This window comes from Ursus maritimus, unplaced genomic scaffold, assembly GCF_017311325.1.
Source record: "Ursus maritimus isolate PB19 unplaced genomic scaffold, ASM1731132v1 scaffold_9, whole genome shotgun sequence".
NCBI lineage: Eukaryota > Metazoa > Chordata > Mammalia > Carnivora > Ursidae > Ursus > Ursus maritimus.
The window spans coordinates 201167-223860 of NW_024427107.1; the positions used below are offsets into that span (position 1 = coordinate 201167).

Consider the following 22694-nt stretch of genomic DNA (forward strand, 5'->3'; position numbering starts at 1 on the left):
TTATGGGAGCATTTAGGCCATTCACATTGAGAGTGATTTAGAGATATGATTTTAATGATGTCATGTTGCCTATGAAGTCTTTGTCTCTATAGATTGTAAATTTCTGTTCTGTATCACTCTTTGTTCCTTTTTACTTTTATAGAACCCCCCTTAATAACTCTCGTAGGGCTGGCTTGGTGGTCACAAATTCCTTTAGTTTCTGCCAGTCTTGGAATGTCCTTGTCTCTCCATCAATTCTGAATGACAGCCTTGCTGGATAAAGGATCCTTGGCTGCCTGTTCTTCTCAGTTAAAGCTTTGAAAATAGCTTGCCAACCATTCCTGGCCTGCCAGATCTCTGTAGACAGACTGACGTTATTCTGATATTCTTCCCTCTTTACGTAAGGATTTTCTTCCCCCTGGACACTTTCAAGACTGTGTCCTTGGTCCAATATTTGAGAAGTGCACTATGATGTGATGTGGTGTAGGTCTGTTCTCATTGATCTTGGGAGGGGTCCTCTCTGCCCCTTGGACATGAACGCTTATTTCCTTTGCCAGATTAGGGATATTCTCAGCTACTATTTGTTCAAATATCTCTTCTAGATCTCTCCCTTTCTCCACCCCCTCGGGGATGCCAGTGATTCTGACATTGGAACATTTCATTGAGTCAGTAATCTCCTGTAATCTACATTCTTGAGATTGGAATTTTTTGAGCCAAGTTTCTCTTTTAATTTTCTCTTCTGCCATCCCATCCTCCAATTCACTAATTAGTTCTGCCTCATTTACCCTGGCTGTCAGAGCATCTAGTTTAGACTGCATTTGATTCATAGCATTTTTAATTTCTGCCAGATTCGCTCTAATTTCTGCCCTTAGAGATTCCATATTCTCATTAATATTTTCATTAATATTTTTTTCAACCCTACACATCACTTGACCATTATTACTCTGATCTCCATTTCTGACAATTTGGTTATATCCATATCCATCATTTCTGTGGAAGAGGGCACAGTCTCTGTCTCCTTTCTTTGATGAGCATTTCTTCTCTTCATTCTGATGAGGAAAGGTTGTGGGGATGCACAGAGCCCAAATTATTGACCAAGACCCAGCAGTGTGCACTTGTTTTTCAGGGACCTTAGGGATGTAGGCTTCTTAATTTTCATCCTTCCTTCTGGGGGAGGGGCTGCCACACTGATACTCAGGCAACCCTGTTTGGGTAGAGTTACCCCATCCCTTCTGAGGGGGAGACAGGGATGGGCACAATATGAACCCGTATTTCCAGGCTTTTGTTCTCTGGCAGCTTTCCCTGGCAGTTTTCTGTGCCTCTTCTGAGAGTCAGAGCAGCGGTGGCCAAATCCCAGCCTGTCTCAGAACAGAGAGATTGCAGTCCACTCTTCACTGAGCTCTCCTGGCCACTCTAACTCTGTTTCCGTTGATGCTATTGAAAACCCTGCAGAGTCCCAGGATGTGTGCCTCACAGCACTCTCTCAGCCCTCACTTTCAGGGCTGGCACGTCTCTGTCCTTTGTGCTTCTAAAACTGCCAGCCGCCCCCGGTTCCCATGTGCGCTCCTGAGCTCCCAGTATCAGTCCGGTTCCAGTGAGCACTCCGGAGAACTCTGGTGCTCCCATTTTCAGTCTGTTTGCATGTGCGTTCTCGGGCTCACGGTCTTGGTCTCAGTCTGCTCTCTCGTGGGTGCTGGTTCATGAGTCCTGCCGCTCCCCAATGCAGGTGGCTACTGCTTCCCGGTGCCCAAAGGCAGCAGCTCCCTCCCCCTTCCGTTTATCTTCCGATATCTGTGCAGGGATTCACGGTTCCCCACTTTATACGTCAATACTCAGCACTGGAGATGTTCGTTTGTAGAGATCCAGATATATCTTCCTATCTCAGGCTGGTTTCGTGGGTGTTCAGGATGTTCAGGTAGATATCCAGCTGGATTCAGGGGAGCAGCTGAAAAAGGGTCCCCTACTCCTCCGCCATCTTTCCCCCCACTGCAAGATAAAAATATTCTGCACGGCAAGGGAAATAGTCAACAAAACTAAAAGGCAACCTATGGAATGGGAGAAGATATTTTTATTTCTTTTTATATGGATCATGCTTTTGTTCCTTACCTAGAACAGTCCCCCTAATTCATGATCAAGAAGATTTTCTCCTTGGTTTGTTCTAACGTTTTAGACTATAGCTCTTACATTCAGGTATTTGAGATATATTTTGTTATTTTTTGCACATGGGAGTAAGTAAGGGTTTATATTCATCCTCCTTGAAATTCATTGAGCTTTTGAATTTTGGATCTGTAGATTTATTTTTCATCCACTGTGAGAAATTTTTGGCTATTATTGTTTTCAAATATTTTTTTCTGCCTCTTTTTCTCTCTCTTGTGGGTCTCCTATTGCACAGATTGGTGTGCTTGTTGCTGTTTCACAGGTCTCTGAGGCTCTCTTCAGTTATATATTGATACACTTTCTTGCTTTTTGCTGTTCAGAGTGAATAATTTGTTAGTGTATCTTTAAATCACTGGTTCTTTATTCTGCCATCTCATAGCTGTTTTTGAGCCCTTTTAATGAAGAAAGTAGTTATATACTTAAACTCTCAAATTCAAATGCAGTCATTTTAAAATAATTTATCTTTTTTGATATCCTCTGTTATGTCATTGCTTTCATACTTTCAGTCTTTTAAATTTGGCTTTCTTTGGTTCTTTGAACATATTAATAATAGGTGATTTAAAGGTTTTGTCTGCCAAATCCAAAATCTGGGTCCCTCCAAAGACAGTTTTATTGTCTATTTATGTCCCTCTGAGTATAGATATTATTTACTGGTGTTTTTTGCATAATTCATAAATTTTTGTTGAAAACTGGACTCTGTAGGTAACATGATATAGAAACTGTGAATTCCAATTCTTCTTCACACCTGGGGATTATTTTTATGGCTGTGTTTTTTTTCTCTCAAGATTTTATTTAAATTCCAGTTAGCTAACATACAGTGTAATATTAGTTTCACGTGTAGGATTTAGTGATTCATGCCTTACATACAACACCCAGTGCTCATCACAACAGTTGCCCTCCTTAACTCATCACCCATTTAACCCATCTCCCTGTCCATCTTCCCTCCAGCAATCATCAGTTTGTTCTCTGTAGTTAAGAGTCTGCTTTATGGTTTGCGTCTCTCTTTTTTCTCTCCCCATGTACATCTTTTTTTTTTAATTCTTCATGTGAATGAAATCATATGATATTTGTCTTTCTCTGACTAAATCATTTCACTTAGCATAATACTCTCTAGCTCCAACCATGTTGTTGCAAATGGCAAGATTTCATTCTTTTTCATGGCTGAGTAATATATTCCATTGTGTGTGTGTGTGTGTGTGTGTGTGTGTGTGTGTGTTTGTGTGTGTGTGTGTGTATACCACTTCTTTATCCACTCATCAGTTGATGAGCACTTGGGCTTTTTCCATAATTTGGCTATTGTTGATTATGCTGCTGTAAACATTGGAGTGCATGTATCCCTTTGAATCAGTATTTTTGTACACTTTGGGTAAATACCTAGTAGTTCAGTTGCTGAGTAGTTATTTTTAACTTTTTGAGGAAACTGCAGAGTGTTTTTCAGACTGTCTGCACCAGTTTGCATTCCCAACAAGAGAGTAAGATGGTTCCCCTTTCTCCCCATTCTCACCAACATCAGTTGTCTCTTGTGTTGTTAATTTTTGCTGTTTTGACAGGTGTGAGGTGATATCTCATTGTAGTTTTGATGTGTATTTCCCTGATGATAACTGATGTTGAGCATCTTTTCATGTGTCTGTTAGCCATCTGTATGTCTTCTTTGGAAAAATGTCTGTTCATGTCTTCTGCCCCTTACTTACCTGGGTTATTCATTTTTTAGGTGTTGAGTTTGATAAGTTCTTTATAGATTTTAGATACTAACCCTTTATCAGATATGTCATTTGCAAATACCTTCTCCCATTCCTAATGTTGCCTTTTGGTTTCATTGATTGTGTCCTTCACTGTGCAGAAGCTTTTTATCTTGATGAAGTCCCAATAGTTCATTTTTGCTCATTTCCCTTGCCTTTGGAGATGTATCTAGCAAGAAGTTGCTGCAGCCTAGGTCAAAGAGGTTGCTGCCTGTGTACTCCTTTAGAATTTTGATGGTTTTCTGTCTCACATTTAGGTCGTTCATCCATTTGGAATTTATTTTTGTGTGTGGTGTAAGAAAGTGGTCAAGTTTCATTCTTTTCCATGGTGCTGTTCAGTTTTCCCATTTGTTGAAGAGACTGCCTTTTTTCCATTGGATATTTTCCCACTTTGTTGAAGATAAGTTGACCATTCATTTCTGTTTTCCATTTGGTCCCATTGAACTGTGTGTCTGTTTTTGTGCCAGTACCATACAGTCTTGACAACAGCTTTGTAATATAACTTGAGTCTGGAATTGTGATGCCTCTGGTTTTGCTTTTGTTTTTCAAGATTGTTTTGGCTGCTTAAATGTGTAGATTGCTTTGGGTAGTGTAGACATTTTAACAATATTTGTTCTAATCCATCAGTATGAAATACTTTTCCATTTCTTTGTGTCATCTTCAATTTCTTTCATCAGTGTTTTATAAGTTTTCAGAGAACAGATCTTTTACCTCTTTGGTGAGGTTTATTCCTAGGTATCTTATAACTTTTTGTGCAATAAATGAGATTGATTTCTTGATTTCTCTTTCTGCTGCTTCATTATCAGTGTATAGAAATGCAACACATTCCTGTATGTTGACTTTGTATAGTGTATCAGTTGTAGCAATTTTTTTGGTGGAATCTTATGGGTTTTCTCTATAGAATACCATGTCATCTGTAGTAGTGAAAGTTTGACTTCTCCCTTGACAATTTGGATGCCTTTTATAATATGTTTATTATAATAATACATTTCTGATATGTTGCCAGTTTTTAGTACAGACTAAATGCTTGACATTGGCATGTAATGTGAGTTCCATAAGAAGGAATTGAGTGAAAATGAATAATTACCTTTAAAATAGTGACCCTCAACCCAGGATGATTGTGTTGCTTAGGAGGTGTTTGGTGATATGTAGAGATATTCTTGATGATCGTGATGTGGACAGTGACCTTTGCTGCTCCGGGCATCTATTGGATGTAGGTCCGACATAGTGCCAAAAATCCACAACAAATAGGACCCACAAAAAGACTTAGATTCCCCAGAGTGTCAGTAGGGCTAAGGTTGGTTGACAAATACTTTCAACTCAAAAAGATGGGAATGCTATGTATATTTTCTTCCTGATATCTCTTAGGTTACAGTTGATTTTAAGACTTATAGTCTGGGTTTTTGAAAATCCTGTGAGTTTGCTGTCACTTTGATGACAGCTAAGCTTTCATTGCTTGCATATTTTTGCTTTTAAAACATTTTGGGAAGTATTTTTATATTTGTTGTACTCTCTGAGACTATCTCATTTATTTTATCATTTATTGAAAGCCACAGTTAATAGTGTACTAAATAGTATTTATGAAGAGATAGGGGATGCTACAGGGGCCTGAGAGAAAATAATATGAAGAAGCGTTTTATTTATAACTCTCAATTTTTATACATTTTGTTTAGTATTTTTGTTTTATTTTACTTGTGAGATGCTTTGTAAAATACAAAATAGAAGTAGTTGTAAGAGGAATGTGGGTGTATTTCTGATCTCAGGGGAAAGCTCTTAATATATTACCTGCAATGTGTCCTGTAGTTTTTGTGTAAATACTATTTATCAGAATAAGTTCCCTTCTATTCTTATTTTTCTAGGGCTGCTGTAACAATTACCACAAATTTTGTGGCTTAAAAATCCAGGTATTTATTTTTTGACATTTTTAGAAACTAGAAATCCAAAATCAAGATGTTGATTCATCCATATTCCCTCTGAAGACTCCAGGTGAGATTTTTTTCTTTGCTTTTTCCATCTGTTGGCGACTCCTGGCATTCCTTGGCTTGTGACAACATAATTCCAATCTCTGCCTCTGTCTTCACATAGCTTCCCTCCTTGTGTCTCTTTGTGTCCTTTTTTGCCTCTTATAAGGATACCTGTTGGATTTAATGTCCATCCTAGTTCACTGTGATGTTATCTTGATCCTTACCTTACTAACATATACAAAAACAGGGGCTCCTGGGTGGCACAGCGGTTGAGCGTCTGCCTTTGGCTCAGGGCGTGATCCCGGCGTTATGGGATCGAGCCCCACATCAGGCTCCTCTGCTATGAGCCTGCTTCTTCCTTTCCCACTCCCCCTGCTTGTGTTCCCTCTCTCGCTGGCTGTCTCTATCTCTGTCAAATAAATAAATAGAATCTTAAAAAAAAACGTATACAAAAACACTGTTTCCAGATTTTATCACATTCTTTTGTTCTGGATGGACATGAATTTTGTGGCGACACTGTTCAACCTAGCATACATTTTATACCTAGTGTGCTAAAACTTGTTAAGAGATTTGTTGAGAATAGGTATTGGATTTAATAGAACACCTTTTCTATGTCTATAAAAACGTTAGTATGATTTTTCTTCCCTTCATATACTTGATATAGTGAACTCCTTTGATTGATTTCCAACAGTTAAAACAACCTTGCATTCTGAGATACAACCAACTTACCCTGGTGTTTTCTCTTACATATATCAGTGTTTCTATTTTGTTATTACTTTTTAGATTTTTGTATCTGTGTTAAAAGGATATACAAATTGGTTTATTATTTTTCTTTCTTGTAATGTTATTGTCTTTTTAAAAACTCTGATCATTGGAAGGAAAGGATTAGTAACTGGTCTATAAGCCTTCTGTTTCATGGTCAAGAAAAAGCGTTGGGGTAGGGAGAGAGAGGCATGAGGAGGGGGAGAGAATGAATGGGAGTAAAAGGAAGAAATGACCTGGTCAAATATTCATGAATACACGGTAACTGGATTTCCTCCTAGTGGTCTTTATTAGAAGATAGAAAATGGAATGTTAGTAGGATATACGTTATCATTCTAGTTTTCTCATGGTAAATGAGCCTGGAGTTTATGTTTTATGAAATAGAACGCACAACAAAATATTAATATTTTCTTTGTACATATTGGAATATAAAAAGGAGATATGTCATGACCAAAATAGCTCTCTTTTTGTAAGTGATAAGAGTTCTTGTATCATTGGAGACTTCATCTATTATATCTGGGCCAGGTAACATCCTCGTGCAACAAGAGAGAACCTGGGAGGTATGTTGGCACCTCAGACATAGTTTCACTTGTGTCTTACAGTTACCTGTATCCTTGAATTTTTAGAAAAGTGTGTAACTTAGTAAGATCTCTGATTGTTGTGTCTTTGGTATGGCCGTCAGACCCTTTATTTTATCTCAGTCATATAAACTGTATCATCTTTTTAAATATAGATTTCTAAAAGAGATTTAGAATGCTTTTTCTTGTTCCTTGTTTGGAGAATTCCCTAGTGGAATTGTTTTAAGTTTTTCTTTTTCATTGGAGTGGAATGTGGCAGTCAGGTTTCAACCAGGAGAGTGAAATTACACCACTTACTTGAACAGTGAGAATTTAATTTAAAGAATCATTAGGTGTAACGTGTTGAACTAGGTAATTGAAAGGATAAATGGTTGCAGTCTCCTCAGCTAACCTAATGCTGGCACAGTGGACCCTTGAATGAAACAGATGTGGTAGAAAGGAAGGCTATGGGTAGTCTCTACAGAGTGAGCTTTTCTGTGACTTTTTGCTTGTTACTGCCACTGTAGACTCTTTGACCTGTCAGCAGCACGGGGAGATCTTTGAAATGGTACCATGTTTCAAGGACTGAGATCAATCAGTTGACAGTAGTTGCTGGCACTGAACTCTTTCTAAACTGGAGGAGATAGAGATTTATCCTTATGGGGATTCATATATGTATTTTGAGTATGTATTATCTTTCCTAATTTGAGTGCTTTGGCCTGCATCACTCTCCAAGTGTTTGCAGTGTCTGATTTCCAGTATGAAATCCTGCATAATATTTCCTTAGACCAAGACTACCCGCTTTATATCTAAGAAAGTACACATAAGCATGCAGAACAAAGGAACCCATTTTTCCTACATTGCATGACTAGGAGCTGTTGATCTGATAGAACATTGGAATAGCCTGTTACAGTTACACCTGAGGCACCAGTGAAGATGATACCTTGCAGAGTTGGGGTCTATGCTTCAATGTATATGCTTTGATCCTGTGACCTTTAGATGGTGCTGTGTCCCTTGTTGGTAAAAATACATAGGTTTTGCAAGCAAAGGGGTAGAGAAAATCATAAATCTTACCACAAATCTCAGTGGAGTTCTTGCATAATTTCTGTTCTCTGCCCTCACATTTTAGGTTTTGTTGTAGTGGGGAGACTGCTTCTTTTGGGAGACCCAGTACAGGTTATAATAAACCTAAAGTGTTTACCTGCTTTTCTGTCATTTGGGGTTCCTCACATTGGAAGACGAGCATTCAGAAGATCGAATTACCTCATTTTTATCCCATATTGGATAAATACCAGGTTGCTGCTTGTTAATGGGTGATACAGTGAAGAGTTTGTCTAAAACTAGGGATCCACTGAGGCATGCCTTGTTGGCTCCGTGATGGATGATAACTGTAGTGGAGCAACTGTAGCAACAGTAGATGGGCAGGAACACTTCAACCAGGGCTAACCTGCTCATAAAACACTGGCTCACCTCAGTAGACAAGTAACAGAGATCATCAGAAGAACCGTCTGAGGCCAGGGGGATTTAGAATGGGTGATAGAGGAGAATCTAACCATCAGCTATGAGCAACAGTGCTGCTGTAGCCTGTCACTCCTGTTTTAAGTCTTCCTTTTGTGAAAGTTAAAACAGCCACCACTTTGAAGAATCTATGACAGGATAAGGTAAAGGGAACTAAGTTCTTTAAAAAGAGGGATATGCTGTGGCATTTCTTGCTTCCAAACAAGGAGATGTTTCTCTACTGCAGGTACCTGAACACCTACCTGATGCTTTCTCCTCTGGCTTCCTGGAATGCACAGTAGTCCGTGTGGGAACGACTGGACATGCTAAGGAGTTAAAAATAAAAGGGTATTCCAGTGGGGTAGAGTTAAGAGGGCAGAGGAGTAGGGGACCCTAAGTTTGTCTGTTCCCTCAAATACAGCTAGTTATCAAATCATTCTGAACACTTGTGAAATGAATTGATGATGTGAGAAAAGAAATGGGGCAATTATGTAAGTAGAGAAGTGACCACTTCTGGAAGGTAGAAGGTACAGAGACTTGAGTCCGGGGTGATATATCTGAGGATACAGTGGAGGGGAGGGAGTCTGCTTAAGGAGGCCACCACAAAGTATTGTAAGTAGCAGAGCACAAAATTGGAACTTTTGTAAGTCTGCTGCAGTGGGGTGCATCCCCATCTTAAAGGTGCTCAGGTGGTGAAGTGGGGTGGGATCCAGGTGTGACAGTGTGGTCTCAGGTTGCTCAGATTCACAAGAAGAATGGGGGTGCCTGAGTGAAGCAGAATTCCCAGGTAGAAGAGCGGGCAAGCCAGCTGAAAACAGAGAGTCCAGGTGCTGCTTTTCTGCTCTTTGTTGCCATAAACTGCAAACTGCTGCACAGTTTTGTGACTGCTTTTCACGCAGGGGTCCAGCAAAAGGCAGAAGCATGGCAAGACCCCCCCACCTTCCCCAGCAAGGAACAGCACAGTTCCATGACACAGGAGTCTATATAATTTGGAATTTTGAAACCCAGTCCCATACCTGAGATACAAACACTAGGCCATAGGCTGGGTGAACACAGTTCTTTAAAAACAAGAATGATTGACTGTTTTTCTGTGAGGTCCGCTGATGAGTGGGGGCTGCAAACTTTCATCTCCAGGGCTAGAGAGCCGGACACTACCATATTCATCCCACCCATCCTTGCTGAAAGTCTTCTGGGATCAAAACAGCCCCACATAGTGGAATCTGGAGCCACTTACGCTGAGCCGAGCCTCCTGGAAAGGAAGGTGCATTTATATTGGGGCAAGTGCACCTGAGAATCAGTGCAACAGACACCTCCCCCAGAAGACCAGCATGAACTGGCTCACACCAAGATTACTGAACACAGAGGGCTGGAAAGCTTCAGCTCTTGGGGAAAATAGTGTATAGCATTCATGGGATATTTTCATTCTTTAGTATTTCAGTATTATTTTTTCATTTATTTTCTTGTTTTTTCAATTTTTTAATTTTTAATTTTATTTGTGCTATATATACATATATATAGACATATATATAGAGAGAGATTATAGACAGATAGATATAGATATATTTTTGGTTCCTTTCGTTGTATTTTATTTTAAAAAATTTTTTTGTGTATATATAAGTGTGTTTCAATTTCCAATGTTGGGCTCTAGTTTCTTTTAACAAGCAGACCAAACCACACCCAGGATCTATTTTTTTGTTTTGTTTTGTTTTGTTTTTCTGGTTTATTTTCTTTTATTTTCCTGTTGTCATTGTTGTTTTTTTTTTTTTTTTTTTTCTCTCTCTCTCTTTCTTTCTTCTATTCTTTTTAGGACAAAGGGATAAGATAGAGAAATTCTCCCCAAAAGAAATAATAAGAGGTAGTACTCACCGCCGGTGTTTTAATCAATATGGATATAAGTAAGATGTCAGAACTAGAATTTAAAACAGTGATTATAACTGTTAATACTAGCTGGGCTTGAAACAAGCATAGAAGACACTAAAGAATCCCTTACTGTAGAAATAAAAGAACTAAAATCCAGTCGGCTGAAATAAAAAATGCTATTACTGAGATGCAGTCTGAAATGAAGACCATGAAAATGATGAATGAGATAGAAGAGTGAGTCAGTGATATAGAAGATAAAATGGTGGAAACTAAGGAAGCTAAAAACAAGAGCAAAAGAGAACTAGTAATTCACAAAGGGAGATGTAGAGAACTCAGTGAGTCCATAAAGTGAAAATAACATTGAAAAAATGATAGCTGAGAACCTCCCTAATGTGGAGAAGGAAAGAAGCATTCAACTCCAGAAGGCATAGCGATACCCCCCTCAAAATCAATAAAAATGTGTCAACACCTCAGCATATAATAGTGAAGCTTGCAAATTTCAAATAGAAAGAGAAAATCCTGTGCCAAACAATTTTTGTTTGTGCCAAACAAGAGATCTTTATTATCACATATGTATTTTCTCATGTGTTTTTAACCTGCTAATGGAGTTTCTATTCTTTTTTTTTTCCTGTGGCAAACATAATTTTAATTCTCTTATTGTTTGACTCTCATTTATTACTTCAAGCCTCACTTTAGAAAACTACATTCTTTTCTTACTTAGAATATTTAATCTACAATTTTTTTTTAGCCTGATTCAGTGATTCTTGCTGGAGAGTGGAACTATTTTTCAGATTCATTTGCCAAGTTTTTTTAAAAAATTATATTCCCTGTCCTTCTATCTTGACTTTGTGGCATGTCTTCCTAGGATGGTAGGGTGTATGAGCATGAGTACACCCTTGCAGATAAATATACACACACTTACAACTATGATGCCCTCAAATGAGCATCTGTTAAGATTGGTGGTCTTTCAAGTATGTTGGGATAAAATGAAGGTTGAGAACTTTTAGCTTGTTGGTATATAGGCTTTCTATATAGTACTATAGTACTATCAAGTACTATAATAATAATAGTACTTGATATTTATTGCATCCTGATAATTTGCCACAAAATGTGCTACTTCTATGATTTATATCTATTGTCTCATTATCCGTCATAATAACCATATGTATAGGTATTATTATCCTCCTTTTGCACACATGGACCTGAGGGTTAGGCAAGTTAAACAAAATGCTTGGTCATGATAAGTAGTGGTGAGCATAAGTAGAGTTGAGCCCATCTCTTTTTGACTTCAAGAGTCTATGGTCTTAAAAGATAGCGATGGAAAATGACATGGATGGACCAAAATGATGTACTTTGTGCCAACCTGCTGAGAGACTTGGATCCATCTATGTACCTTTTACTGCATATGAGCTCTTGTTGTATGCCACAGGATGTCAAGTGCCTAGCAGGCAAGTTTCATGTTGGAAGACTCCCTTTTCCTGTCACTCCTGATAATGAACTCAGGGATTATGGGGTGCTATGGTGACTGGAGAGGAAATATGAATTGTTACAGTGTGAGGAGTTTCTTTTCTAAACCTCTTAAAAGTTAGCTCATAAATATTCTTATCACTAAACATATTTTTTGAGTGAGGCGAGGTATATGACCATGGCTTCCTTGATGTTTTTAGGGAAAATGAGCCTGGTGAAAATGTAGAAAAAATTAAAAGTCAGGCTAGTTTCTTTCTTTCCCTGTATTATGCTCAGTACTGCTCGGGTAGCCATAGGAGTGTACAAATATTGACAGATTTATGCCATTGTTCTGAGGATTAGTGAGATAATATTTTGAAAGCATATCAAGTTTGTATCTGTATCCAAAATATAAAATGCAAAATTGTCAAAGGATAAATTGAGGCAGTGTAGGTATAAGTTCTTAGACAATTACTAAGTGATATGGATATGGAAGGTAAGATTTTCATGAGGTTTACTTCATAATTCACCAACTTTAGTCTATGTCATTCTCTTAGATTAGGCTTACAGTTATGGGAGATCTAAGACTTTTCCCTAGAGTTCACATTCCATTTTCTGAGCCGTTTCATTGCAGTCTTCATGTCCTTGTTCCTTAGTGTGTATATAATTGGGTTCAAGAGAGGAGTGACCACAGAATAAAACACAGCAAGGAATTTATCTAATGATTTGATGGGGAATGGCCAGGCATAAATGAGGATACATGGTCCAAAGAACAAAAGAACTACTGTGATGTGAGCAGTCAGAGTGGACAGAGCCTTGGATGACTTGTCTGAAGGGTGTTGCTGGATGGTCACTAGGATGATAGCATAGGAGATGATTAGGAAAACAAAAGAACACACAGTGAGCACACCACTGTTAGCAATGACCATGATATCCAACCTATAGGTGTCTGTACAAGCAAGTTTGATAACCCTAGGTAGGTCACAGTAAAAGCTGTCAACTTCATTGGGACCACAGAAAGGTAAGGTCACTGCAAAGGCCAGCTGGCTCACTGAATGGAGGAAGCCAGTTCCCCATGCAGCAGTGACAAGGCCAACACATACATTGCCACACATAACTGTAGTGTAGCGAAGGGGGTTACAGATTGCTACGTATCTGTCAAAGGCCATGGCTATGAGGATCACCAACTCACTCCCACCAAAAAAGTGAAGGAGAAATATCTGAGCAAGGCAGCCCTTGAAAGAGATGACTTTGCGTTTGCTGAAAAAGTCAGCAATCATCTTGGGGGCTGTGACTGAAGACAGACACAGGTCAATGAGTGAGAGGTTAGCCAGCAGGAAATACATGGGGGAGTGAAGGTGGGAGTCAGAGGCTACAGTTATGACAATAAGAAGGTTTCCGCACATGATTCCCACATAGAATACAAAAAAGAACACAAATAGGAAAATCTGCAATTCCTGAGAATTGGAGAGTCCCAGAAAAATGAACTCCGTCACCATGGAGTAATTTGTGTCACTTATTGATTCAATCCAGGAAAGAGCCTCTGTAGTTACCTTGGAGAATAGAGTAAGAAGGAAGTCAGAATTATTAGATTCCAATTCTAAGTCTCATTTTGTGTTATTCTGCCTACTCACAATTTGACTTTCTGTGGTTTATTACACAAAGACTTTCAAAAGGCACAGAAGCTAAACCCAGCATTTTGTCTCACACTCCTCCCTGATGATGAGTTATAGTGCAGTTATCCAAGCCTTCTTAGTATTTGCACTTATGCTAGGCTTATTCCTCATAAAATACCTTTGTTCATGCTGCCCTCTCTGCCAGATTAAGTCTATACCCCGTCCTACATTTAGCTCTTTTTCCTTGGGCTTCAAAACAGTTTATATTCTGTTACCACTCTCTTAGCTCTTAAATAAATGCAACGTTGTATGATCTTTACATTTAAATAGCATTTTATGACATGCATTTTTGAAAAAGTATTCTTAGTGGTTTTGTAGCCCGTCACAATATAATTTTATATTTTGGTTGTTGGAAACCTCTCTATCAAACTAAGACAGATCCTTATTCACAGTTTTGCTGTGTGAGGCAATTTTTAGTGTAGAAGCTTTGAATGTAGTCTGTGGACCTTTTAAGGTCCCTCTCTAAGACTTATTTTTACCATTTTTATGCATGTGGATACTAATGATATTCAATTCTTATGGTTATTATGAATTTTAAATGAAGTAGTAAAAGTAAAGTGTTTTGCTCAGTTTTTGTATTTAGTGAGTGCACAAGAGATTTAGATAATTATTAGTAGTAAGATTTATCTCCTTCTGGTTCACAGAGAAACCCCGGTTCCCCAATAATCATTAAAGAATTTTACTTGTATTCTAGAAATAACAAGATGATTGAATTTCAGTTCCCTGTATCCTTGTTTTCCCATCTTTAGAATGAATGCACTGACTCAAAAATTCTCAAAATGCCCACTAGGCTAATAGTCTATGGAGCATGAGCAAGGGACAGAATTTCAAAATAATTTTCATAGTCTCTGAGAAGCTTGGATAGAAACATGAGAGGTAAGACAGATGTAGAGATCCAGTCGTAGGGGAAGTTAAAATAAATAAAGATTCTAGAAAAGAAGGTAAGAGGCCTTATAGAGCATGGAGTTTATACCTATCATTTAGTAATATTGAAATGCTTAGAAGAAAAAGAATTAGTCCAAAATAAAATTAAAGATAAAGAGTAGAATAAGTAAAATAGCAGGAAAATAATAAAAGAAAGGTGCTTCAGTGGTGAAATGAAAAGTGAGAAAAACGCAGAAAAAAGTGCATGAGAGACAACGTGAAGGGGTTTAATAGGAGATAAAATTGGAAAAGGATTCTGGAATGGCTGCCAAGGATGTGTGTTTTAGTATGAATACAGCACAGAAGTACTGAAGAATTATATGCAATTGTTCAATACGTTTCTAACAACTAGTGAATAGTCAATACCTAGTAGCCGTTATTAAGATAGAAATAACAGGATGTTTGTCAACAGGATGTGGGAGATTTAAAAAAAGATGATGTAAACGATTTTATTCTGAGTAATTGTGGAAATAGATGGGTCCTAAGGAGGCATGAAAGTATAGTGGGTTATTCTTACCAAATTTCTTGGGGGAGTAGTAGTATTTCTTTTCTACCCTTCCCTAATCATGGTTATTGCATCACCCTTGGAAATTACATTTTTCTCTTTATTATCCCAATTCCATTCCGTAGCTCTATCCACCAATGCCCCATATTACTGTTTTCAAAGTTCTCTCTGAATTTAGCAATTCTAATTTTATTTCCATGTATAAAAATAAGTCAAATAATAAAATAAGGCATAAGCCCTCTTTTCCCTTCTGCTTAGCACAGAAATAAATGCTAATCATACTAACCATTAACAATAAAGAGAATGGGATTCCTGTTGTGAGATCATTTCTGATGTGACTGATTGGTTAAGATGGTTCTTAAGAATCCAAGTATGCAACTTAGAATGGAACTTCAGAATTTACTTATGTGCAACCATTTCATTTCACTGAGAGGACAAACTCAATACTCACATCTCCATAAGAAATATACCAACGGTGATAACTGACCAGTGGTTTCTCTTTTGCAGCAAAAAAGACTTTATACCATGGTAACAAGTAAGAATACAGATACGCTGCTCTTCATCAAAGGAATTTCTTGCTCACTTAGTTAGGACATCTCATTTCCTGAGTGTACACTACTGAGCAGTGAGTGATGATGTTGGATTCTCAGTTACAGGGGACCCTTCACCACTGTAATCCTCTCAAAGCTCATATCTGGTTCTTCAAAAATGGTTCAAGGAGTTTTAGAAGAATTCCGTTGATTCTACGTTAAACATTAAGTTTATCGAAGACGTTTTCCAGAATCTTACACATTGGCCATAGCATTCCTGAAGAGCTAGCTACAAATGAACAGGAAAGTCTTTCCCTCTGTACTAGATTCAACTTAAAATTCAACACATAGGGTGTCATGTTTGTCCTAAATATCTTTTACCCCTCCTTAAAGAAGAGTCCCTGAAGTCTTCATAAGTTTCACTGAGATTGAAGTCAGGAGACTTGGGATTTTTAGTAGAAATTTACAGTGCGATTTTGGCATATCATTCAGAATCTCCAGGCCTTTAGTTTTCCTGCTTACAAATGAGCTCATTGTATCAAAAGCTCTCAAAGACAATGTTCCAAAACTCTAGGAGTATGATTTGCAGCTTTATGTGAAAAATACACGAAACCAGACTATATTGGAATTGCAGGAAAGAGGGAAAGAGGTGGGTGAGAGAATACTGCATCCCGGTATATGGAAAAAGGATCCTTAAATAGAAAGGAAAGAAGAGATTAACCTTGAAGTTTCAGAAGGACTCAACACTTAGAACACTTGTATAACATATGCTAAGTTGTAAAGGGTGATCCTTGTTAATATTCACACTAACTTTCTAAGTATTTGAACTGACCTCTGGATCCTTCCATTTTTCTTGAAGATGCACGCGCAATTGAATTCTGCCAAATGGGTTCTTACTAATAGAAGCATCTCTTTACTAATAAATTGCTACATGTTGGTTAGTTCTGCTAACATACTTTACTTTCATCATTCCACCTACCTCCTTCATATCTGGAAGAGACTACAGCAATTTTCAGACCATGGAAGAGTTCAGATTTTCCTTTTTGCACTTTGTCTTGAAGGAAAAATTTCCAAGAGAATAAAGTGTGTCTGATTGGTCCTCCTTATTAGTAAGTCACTTGGTTAAGAGCCATTTATGAATGACCAGAGGCAGGTTAGGAGATCTGGAAATAGCCAGGCTGAAGTTTGAGTGCTGAGACTAAGTCATATAGTCTCACAGGTTTTCCCTTGAGGATATACACAGAATCATCTTGAGTCAAGGGCTGTTGTCACAATTTCTTGGCCCTTTAGGTATTTCTAGTAACTTACTGGATCTAAAGGTGATTTTTTATCTGAGGGAATGAAACTTTATTTCCTTATATCTATATTTCCCTTAATTTTCTTTATATTGATGTATATTGACATACAATGTGCTGTTACTTTCAAGTGTATAATGCATTGATTTGACAATTCTGTACACTACTCAGTGCTCAGCGTGCTAAATGTCGTCATGATCTGTCAACATAGAGCATTATTACAATACTATTGACTTTATTCCATATGCTATACCTTTCATCTCTGTGACTTCTTTACTTTATAACTAGATGTTTGTACTTTTTTTAAATGTTTTTTTATTATATTACGTTAGTCACCATACAGTACATCCCTGGTTTCTGATGTAAAGTTCGATGATTCATTAGTTGCGTATAACACCCAGTGCACCATGCAATATGTGCCCTCCTTACTACCCATCACCAGCCTATCCCATTCCCCCACCCCCCTTAGATGTTTGTACTTCTGAATCCCCTTTATTTCTCCCATCCCCCCACCCATCTGCCCTGAGTCAACCACCAGGTTCTTTTCCTTAAGAGTCTGTTTTTGTGTTTGAGATTCCACCTCTCAGTCAAATCATATGGTATTTGTCTTTCTCTGTTAAAGGTGACCTTTTAAAAGAATCATGGTGAAACCAATTAAGATAAAGTTCTCAAATTAAAATGCAGATGGATTAAGGAGACAATATATAATAATGCTTTAGATATTATACAAAGAGGATAGCTTATAGCATTTATGACTACTTTTGTATAAAATATAGGAAGAAATACTTTGACCAATAATAAGAAAGTCTCATTGATTATTTACCATTTTATTGAGCAGCTTTAATTACAATGCAGCAGTTACAACTGAGCTGAATCACCACAATTAATGTTTCTTAAATCAGTCATTGGGATGCATGCAGCTAATTTCTAGTTGTGCTCCTTGACTTATCAGACTTCCCAAGTTTTACTTGGAAAGGTAAAGTACAAGTAAAGATGTCAATCATCTTCTTTTTCCTAAGCACCCTGGCTTAAGTATAGGTACATTACATAAGGTGAGATCTGTGTTGGGTGCCTTTCTTTAGGTAATAAGATCCTTGAAATACTTTTATAATTATAGATACTCTTTTGGGGTGAATCAAGAAATGCTTCAAGGAAGACTGCAAAGAAAACAGAAATTTGCTGTTGACAAAATGGAACATAGACAAATTTTGCATAATGCAAAATAGTAGATTCTGTTTCTAAAGTAACATCGTGAAGAGTACACTGACAATCAAAGACTGAAGATGATTCTTAAGAGTTGTAATAGAGTGTTCCCCGCCTATTTATCTAACTTAAAGTATGATTAGGTTGAGAGTTATTTCTTTCTTGATTTTTAATGGCTGCTGGTTGATGTAAGCTCATATTTTATCCATTGGATCCACATAATTTCCATAAGAAATATTAATTGATTCCTAGTGATGCTTATAATCAGTATGAAGGTACTGATAAATAAAGCTCAATCATATGTACACGTATGTATTTACATGGAGATATAAAACAATTACATGAAAATTGAGTGTAGTCATTGATGAAATGGCAATTTAATTTTATAGGTCAGTAGGAATATATAACACTTTATTTTTCATACTTAACAGAAATTACTGCAGCTCTATTTGGAAGTGAAGTTCTTTAATTCAATACCTCTTTTATGTAGAGTTCTCAGTTTTTTAAAGGCAATAAAGTTGTATATAATCCATAGTGTTCATGGTGATCACAAGGGTCCTGATGGTCCACGACATTCGTCTTGTGCTCTTACCAGTGAAATCTGTTATGGCATTTCCCTAGAACTTACAACTTGTCAACTCAGCTTTCTCATTGCCACCTTCATATCTCTGCTCCTTAAAGTATAGATGGCAGGATTTAATATAGGAGTGATGAGAAAGTCCACAATAGCAAAAAATTTATCCATTGACTTGGTAGAGAAAGGCCACACATAGAGAAACATACATGGAGTGAAAAACAAAACCACTACAGTGGTGTGAGCTGATAGAGTGACGAATGCTTTGGATAAATCTTTGAAGAATGTTGTCTGACAGTTATCAGATTTAAGATGTGTGATGCAACTAAGAAAAAGAAGGTGCCCATAGATATGAAGCCACTGTTGGCAGTTGTCTGTAAGTGTCCATGCATGCAAGTTTAATAACTCTAGGAAAATCACAATAAAAGCTCCCCACATTATTTGGGCCACAGAAAGGTAAATTTTTGACAAAAACAAACTGAGACACAGTATGAATCACCCCAATGATCCAAGCAGCCACTATCAAAAGCATGCACATTTTGGGATTCATAGTAGTTAGATAGTGGAGAGGCTTGCAAATGGCTGTGTACCCGTCACATGCCATGGCTATGAGCAGTACCATCTCAACTCCTCCCATGACATGAATAAAGAACATTTGTATCATGCAGTTATGGAAGGAAGTGATTTTGCAACCACTGAAAAGATCAGAGATCATCCTAGGAACTGTGGTGGATGAAAGACCCAGGTCAATGAGTCACAGTTGTGTAAGTGAGAATAAAAAATCACTGTTAGCATAATGAAGAGGTTGCCGAAGATAATTCCCACATAGAACAAAGAGAAGAAAAGAAAAGGGAAAACCTGCATTCCCAAGGATTGTGTAAGTCCCAGTAACAGGAACTCAGTTACCATAGAGCCGTTTCCTTGGTCCATTGAATCATAAGGAAGGGAAGACTCTAAAGTGACGTGAAAGAAATAAGAGAAGGAATTAACTTTGAGGAGTGCTTCACACAATGTGTTAAATGTTGATAATTTAAATTGGCTATTGACAGATCTTTTATTTAATTGAAATTAAATTATTTACAAAGTAGTGGGAACCCAGGGTATGAGTTTGGTGCACTCAGAGGTCATCTACTGATTTAAGTGCTGTTCTTCATTCAAGTACATGGAGTAGTCAGGCATCTTAAGAAGTTAGAAAAGGACGCACAAATTAAACTCAAGGATTTCAGGTGAAAGAAAATAATAAAAATTGAAAACAAAAATAATATGTACTGACTCCCAGAAAACTGGAGAGTGTACATGAGCATATAAAAAATATTTAAAAAAAATAGACAAAGTTTCTAAAAGAATAATAAACAAAAATTAGAAATGAGCATAGAATAGTAACAGTTAACGTAACAATAGTTAAGGCACTTCTGAAGTCTGTTTCTCTTAAGTCCGTAAAATTATTTACCCTGAAGGCACACATAAATCATACTTATATTTGAAATGTTATAGAGAGACAAAAGCTTTATGTCTTTATATAAAAAAATAGATCAAACTATTCAGGAAAACCTCTAAAACTTGCTAGACAGAATTGATATCAAGAGAAAATTCAGAAATGTCAACTCTTTGTGTGTAGGTATATTCATTTCTTCCTTTCAAATCAAGGAAATAAGATAAAATATATATTATTTTCCTATTAAATTAGAAAACAATTTTGTAGTTATTATCAAAACTGGGGAAGCCCTAATGAAATAGATATCCTCATACATTGCTAGGGGACATACAGAATAATTCAAGCATTAAAGAAAACATTTTGAAATGTGTACCAGGAATCTTGACTCCATATCATTTGGTGCAATAATACTCCTTATGCAGTTCTCTGTGTACAGATAAATTTTCTGGCACAGAAATGTTCATTACACTCTACAGTGGAAGATTTTGAACAATTTAAATGCCAGACATTAGTTTTAAGTCTAGTATAATATTTGCATATGATGTAATGTAATACAGTTATTAAAATTAATGTTTATCAAAGAGTTTATAATAGCACTAGGAAGATTTTTCTTTAGAATATTAAGTGTAGTAAAAGTAAACAAACTGCATAGTCCAATATATTAAATAACAGTAGTTGATTTTGATTTTTTTAGAGTTTAAAAAAAATCTCCTTTTAGAGTTTGAAATAGTTTTTGGTACACATATTTTGTTTTTTTGATAAAAACATCAAAGGGGCACCTGAGTGGTTCATTCTGTCCTACTCTTGGTTTCAGCACAGGGCATGATCTCAGGGTCATGAAATCAAGCCCCACATGAAACTCTGAGCTCAGTGGTGAGTCTGCTTGAGAGTCTCTCCCTCTCCTCATTCCTCTGCCCCACCCCCCTACTCGTGGTCTCTCACTAAGATAAATAAATGAGTCTTTCAAAAAAATCGAAGAGGATGGAGAGTTGAAGGAATGCTAAGAATGTTTGAAAACAAGGATTGACTCATAATTATTGGAAGACAAATTAACTGAGGAAGTAATAGACTCTAATAGTTCTCACATTCAATCAGCCATATTCATAAACTGCCAGAAATTGATTTATAGATGTGATTATTAAGGTGTGTGGGGTGGTGGCAGTAAGTATAGCTTAGTAACTGAAGGGTCCATATTATCCATATTAAGCTTCTTACAGTTTATATAAAACTATCATTAAGTTGGCACTTTTGGGGGCATTTCTATCCAGATAATTGACAAAGCATCTCCCCTGCTTCACTTTGACTAGGGCTCACCATTTGTAATGAATTCTGGTAACCATGGAATAAGTAGAAAGAAAATAGATGTTCTGGTGGTCCCATCCAGTTCAGAGTGAGCAAGGTTAGTACTGTTGGGAAATATTTAGGAAATATTAAGAGAGACACAATAAATGGTCAAATAAATAGAGACAACAAAGTGCAAATGGCACAGAAGAGACAATGTTGTGGGAAGAATATGGAGACAAGCAGATGGAGACAAGTAGGTTTTATTCCTTTCCTATTTACACAATATGAAATTATTTTTGTTACCTCTCAATTTTTCATTGTCTTCTACCATCTCTTACCTATACCTTATTCTATACTCTTTCTGGCATTTTCTCTGAAAACCATGTTTTACCAATTCATTCATAGTGCCATCACTGGATTTCTTATTCACATTTAAATCATCCAAATTGAAAGGGCATAATCCTTTGGGGAGGGATATTGAATCTGGGGAGCAGGATAGCGTTAAAAGATCATCCTTATTTCATGGAAGAAATTCATGCAATATCCTCTCTACCTGCTGAAGAGGTGTTTGGTGACTTCCCAAGCTCACCATCAAATTCAGTCTGGAGAAATAAAGTTGAAGCTGACTTCCTGAGATCACATGAAACTAAGATAAAATATGTAAAGCCAATACTACAGGATCTTATCATAAAAGTGGGTGTTTCATTTTATAAAATCCATTAGAATCTCTGAATTAATTTGTCATATTTGGGAATTCCCATTACTTTTAAATTAGTACTGCTGAAATAGTGTTGTCTTGGGGTTTGAATGATAATTTTTGTAAACAAGATCCCACACTACATGAACCTATTAGTCTAAAGACTCTGAACTTCCATTTAGAACATATAATTTAATCTATTTATGAACTCTAATTATTATAACATGGACAATCACAATGCAAAATGTGGAACTGAGTGTAATCAACAGGGTAGAATCAGAGTCGGTAGCATGTGTGGACAGGTAGGAAGAACACATAAAGGGGAAGAATGAAGGTGTATTGGAAAGAGAGTAAGAAAGTAAAATGATGGATAGGAGAAGAAATAAGAAAATCCTAAAAAAAATCCTAAAAGACAAATATGGAAGATAAAATGATCAAAAAAGGCATTGGCAGAACATTGCACATCTTTGCTTAGGTTGCCTGAGCGGGTTTAAACCAAAACGCATTGATAAATTACAAACACCTGGGTGTGAACCTTACTTAGGTTTTCATTCACTGCTTTAAGTGTATTTTGCCTGAAGGTATGGAAGGTAATAGCAGAGCTGTAGGG

At 37.1% G+C, this 22694-nt stretch overlaps 1 protein-coding gene and 1 pseudogene across 1 annotated transcript; both read right to left on the reverse strand.

Annotated features, from left to right (window-relative positions):
* Nucleotides 1-12329: 12329 nt before the first annotated feature.
* On the reverse strand, nt 12330-13475 carry LOC103680660 (olfactory receptor 4F4). Its single transcript, XM_008710150.2, has one exon. It carries the CDS (start codon nt 13458-13460, stop codon nt 12543-12545), a length of 918 nt encoding a protein of 305 aa, XP_008708372.1. The 5' UTR covers nt 13461-13475; the 3' UTR covers nt 12330-12542.
* Nucleotides 13476-18728: 5253 nt separating this feature from the next.
* Nucleotides 18729-19598, reverse strand: LOC103680659 (annotated as a pseudogene).
* Between the last annotated feature and the right edge of the window lie 3096 nt (nt 19599-22694).

Coding starts and splice junctions, on each gene's coding strand:
- LOC103680660 (XM_008710150.2), bottom strand. CDS start 13,460: ATGGTGACGGAGTTCATTTTTCTGGGACTCTCCAATTCTCAGGAATTG.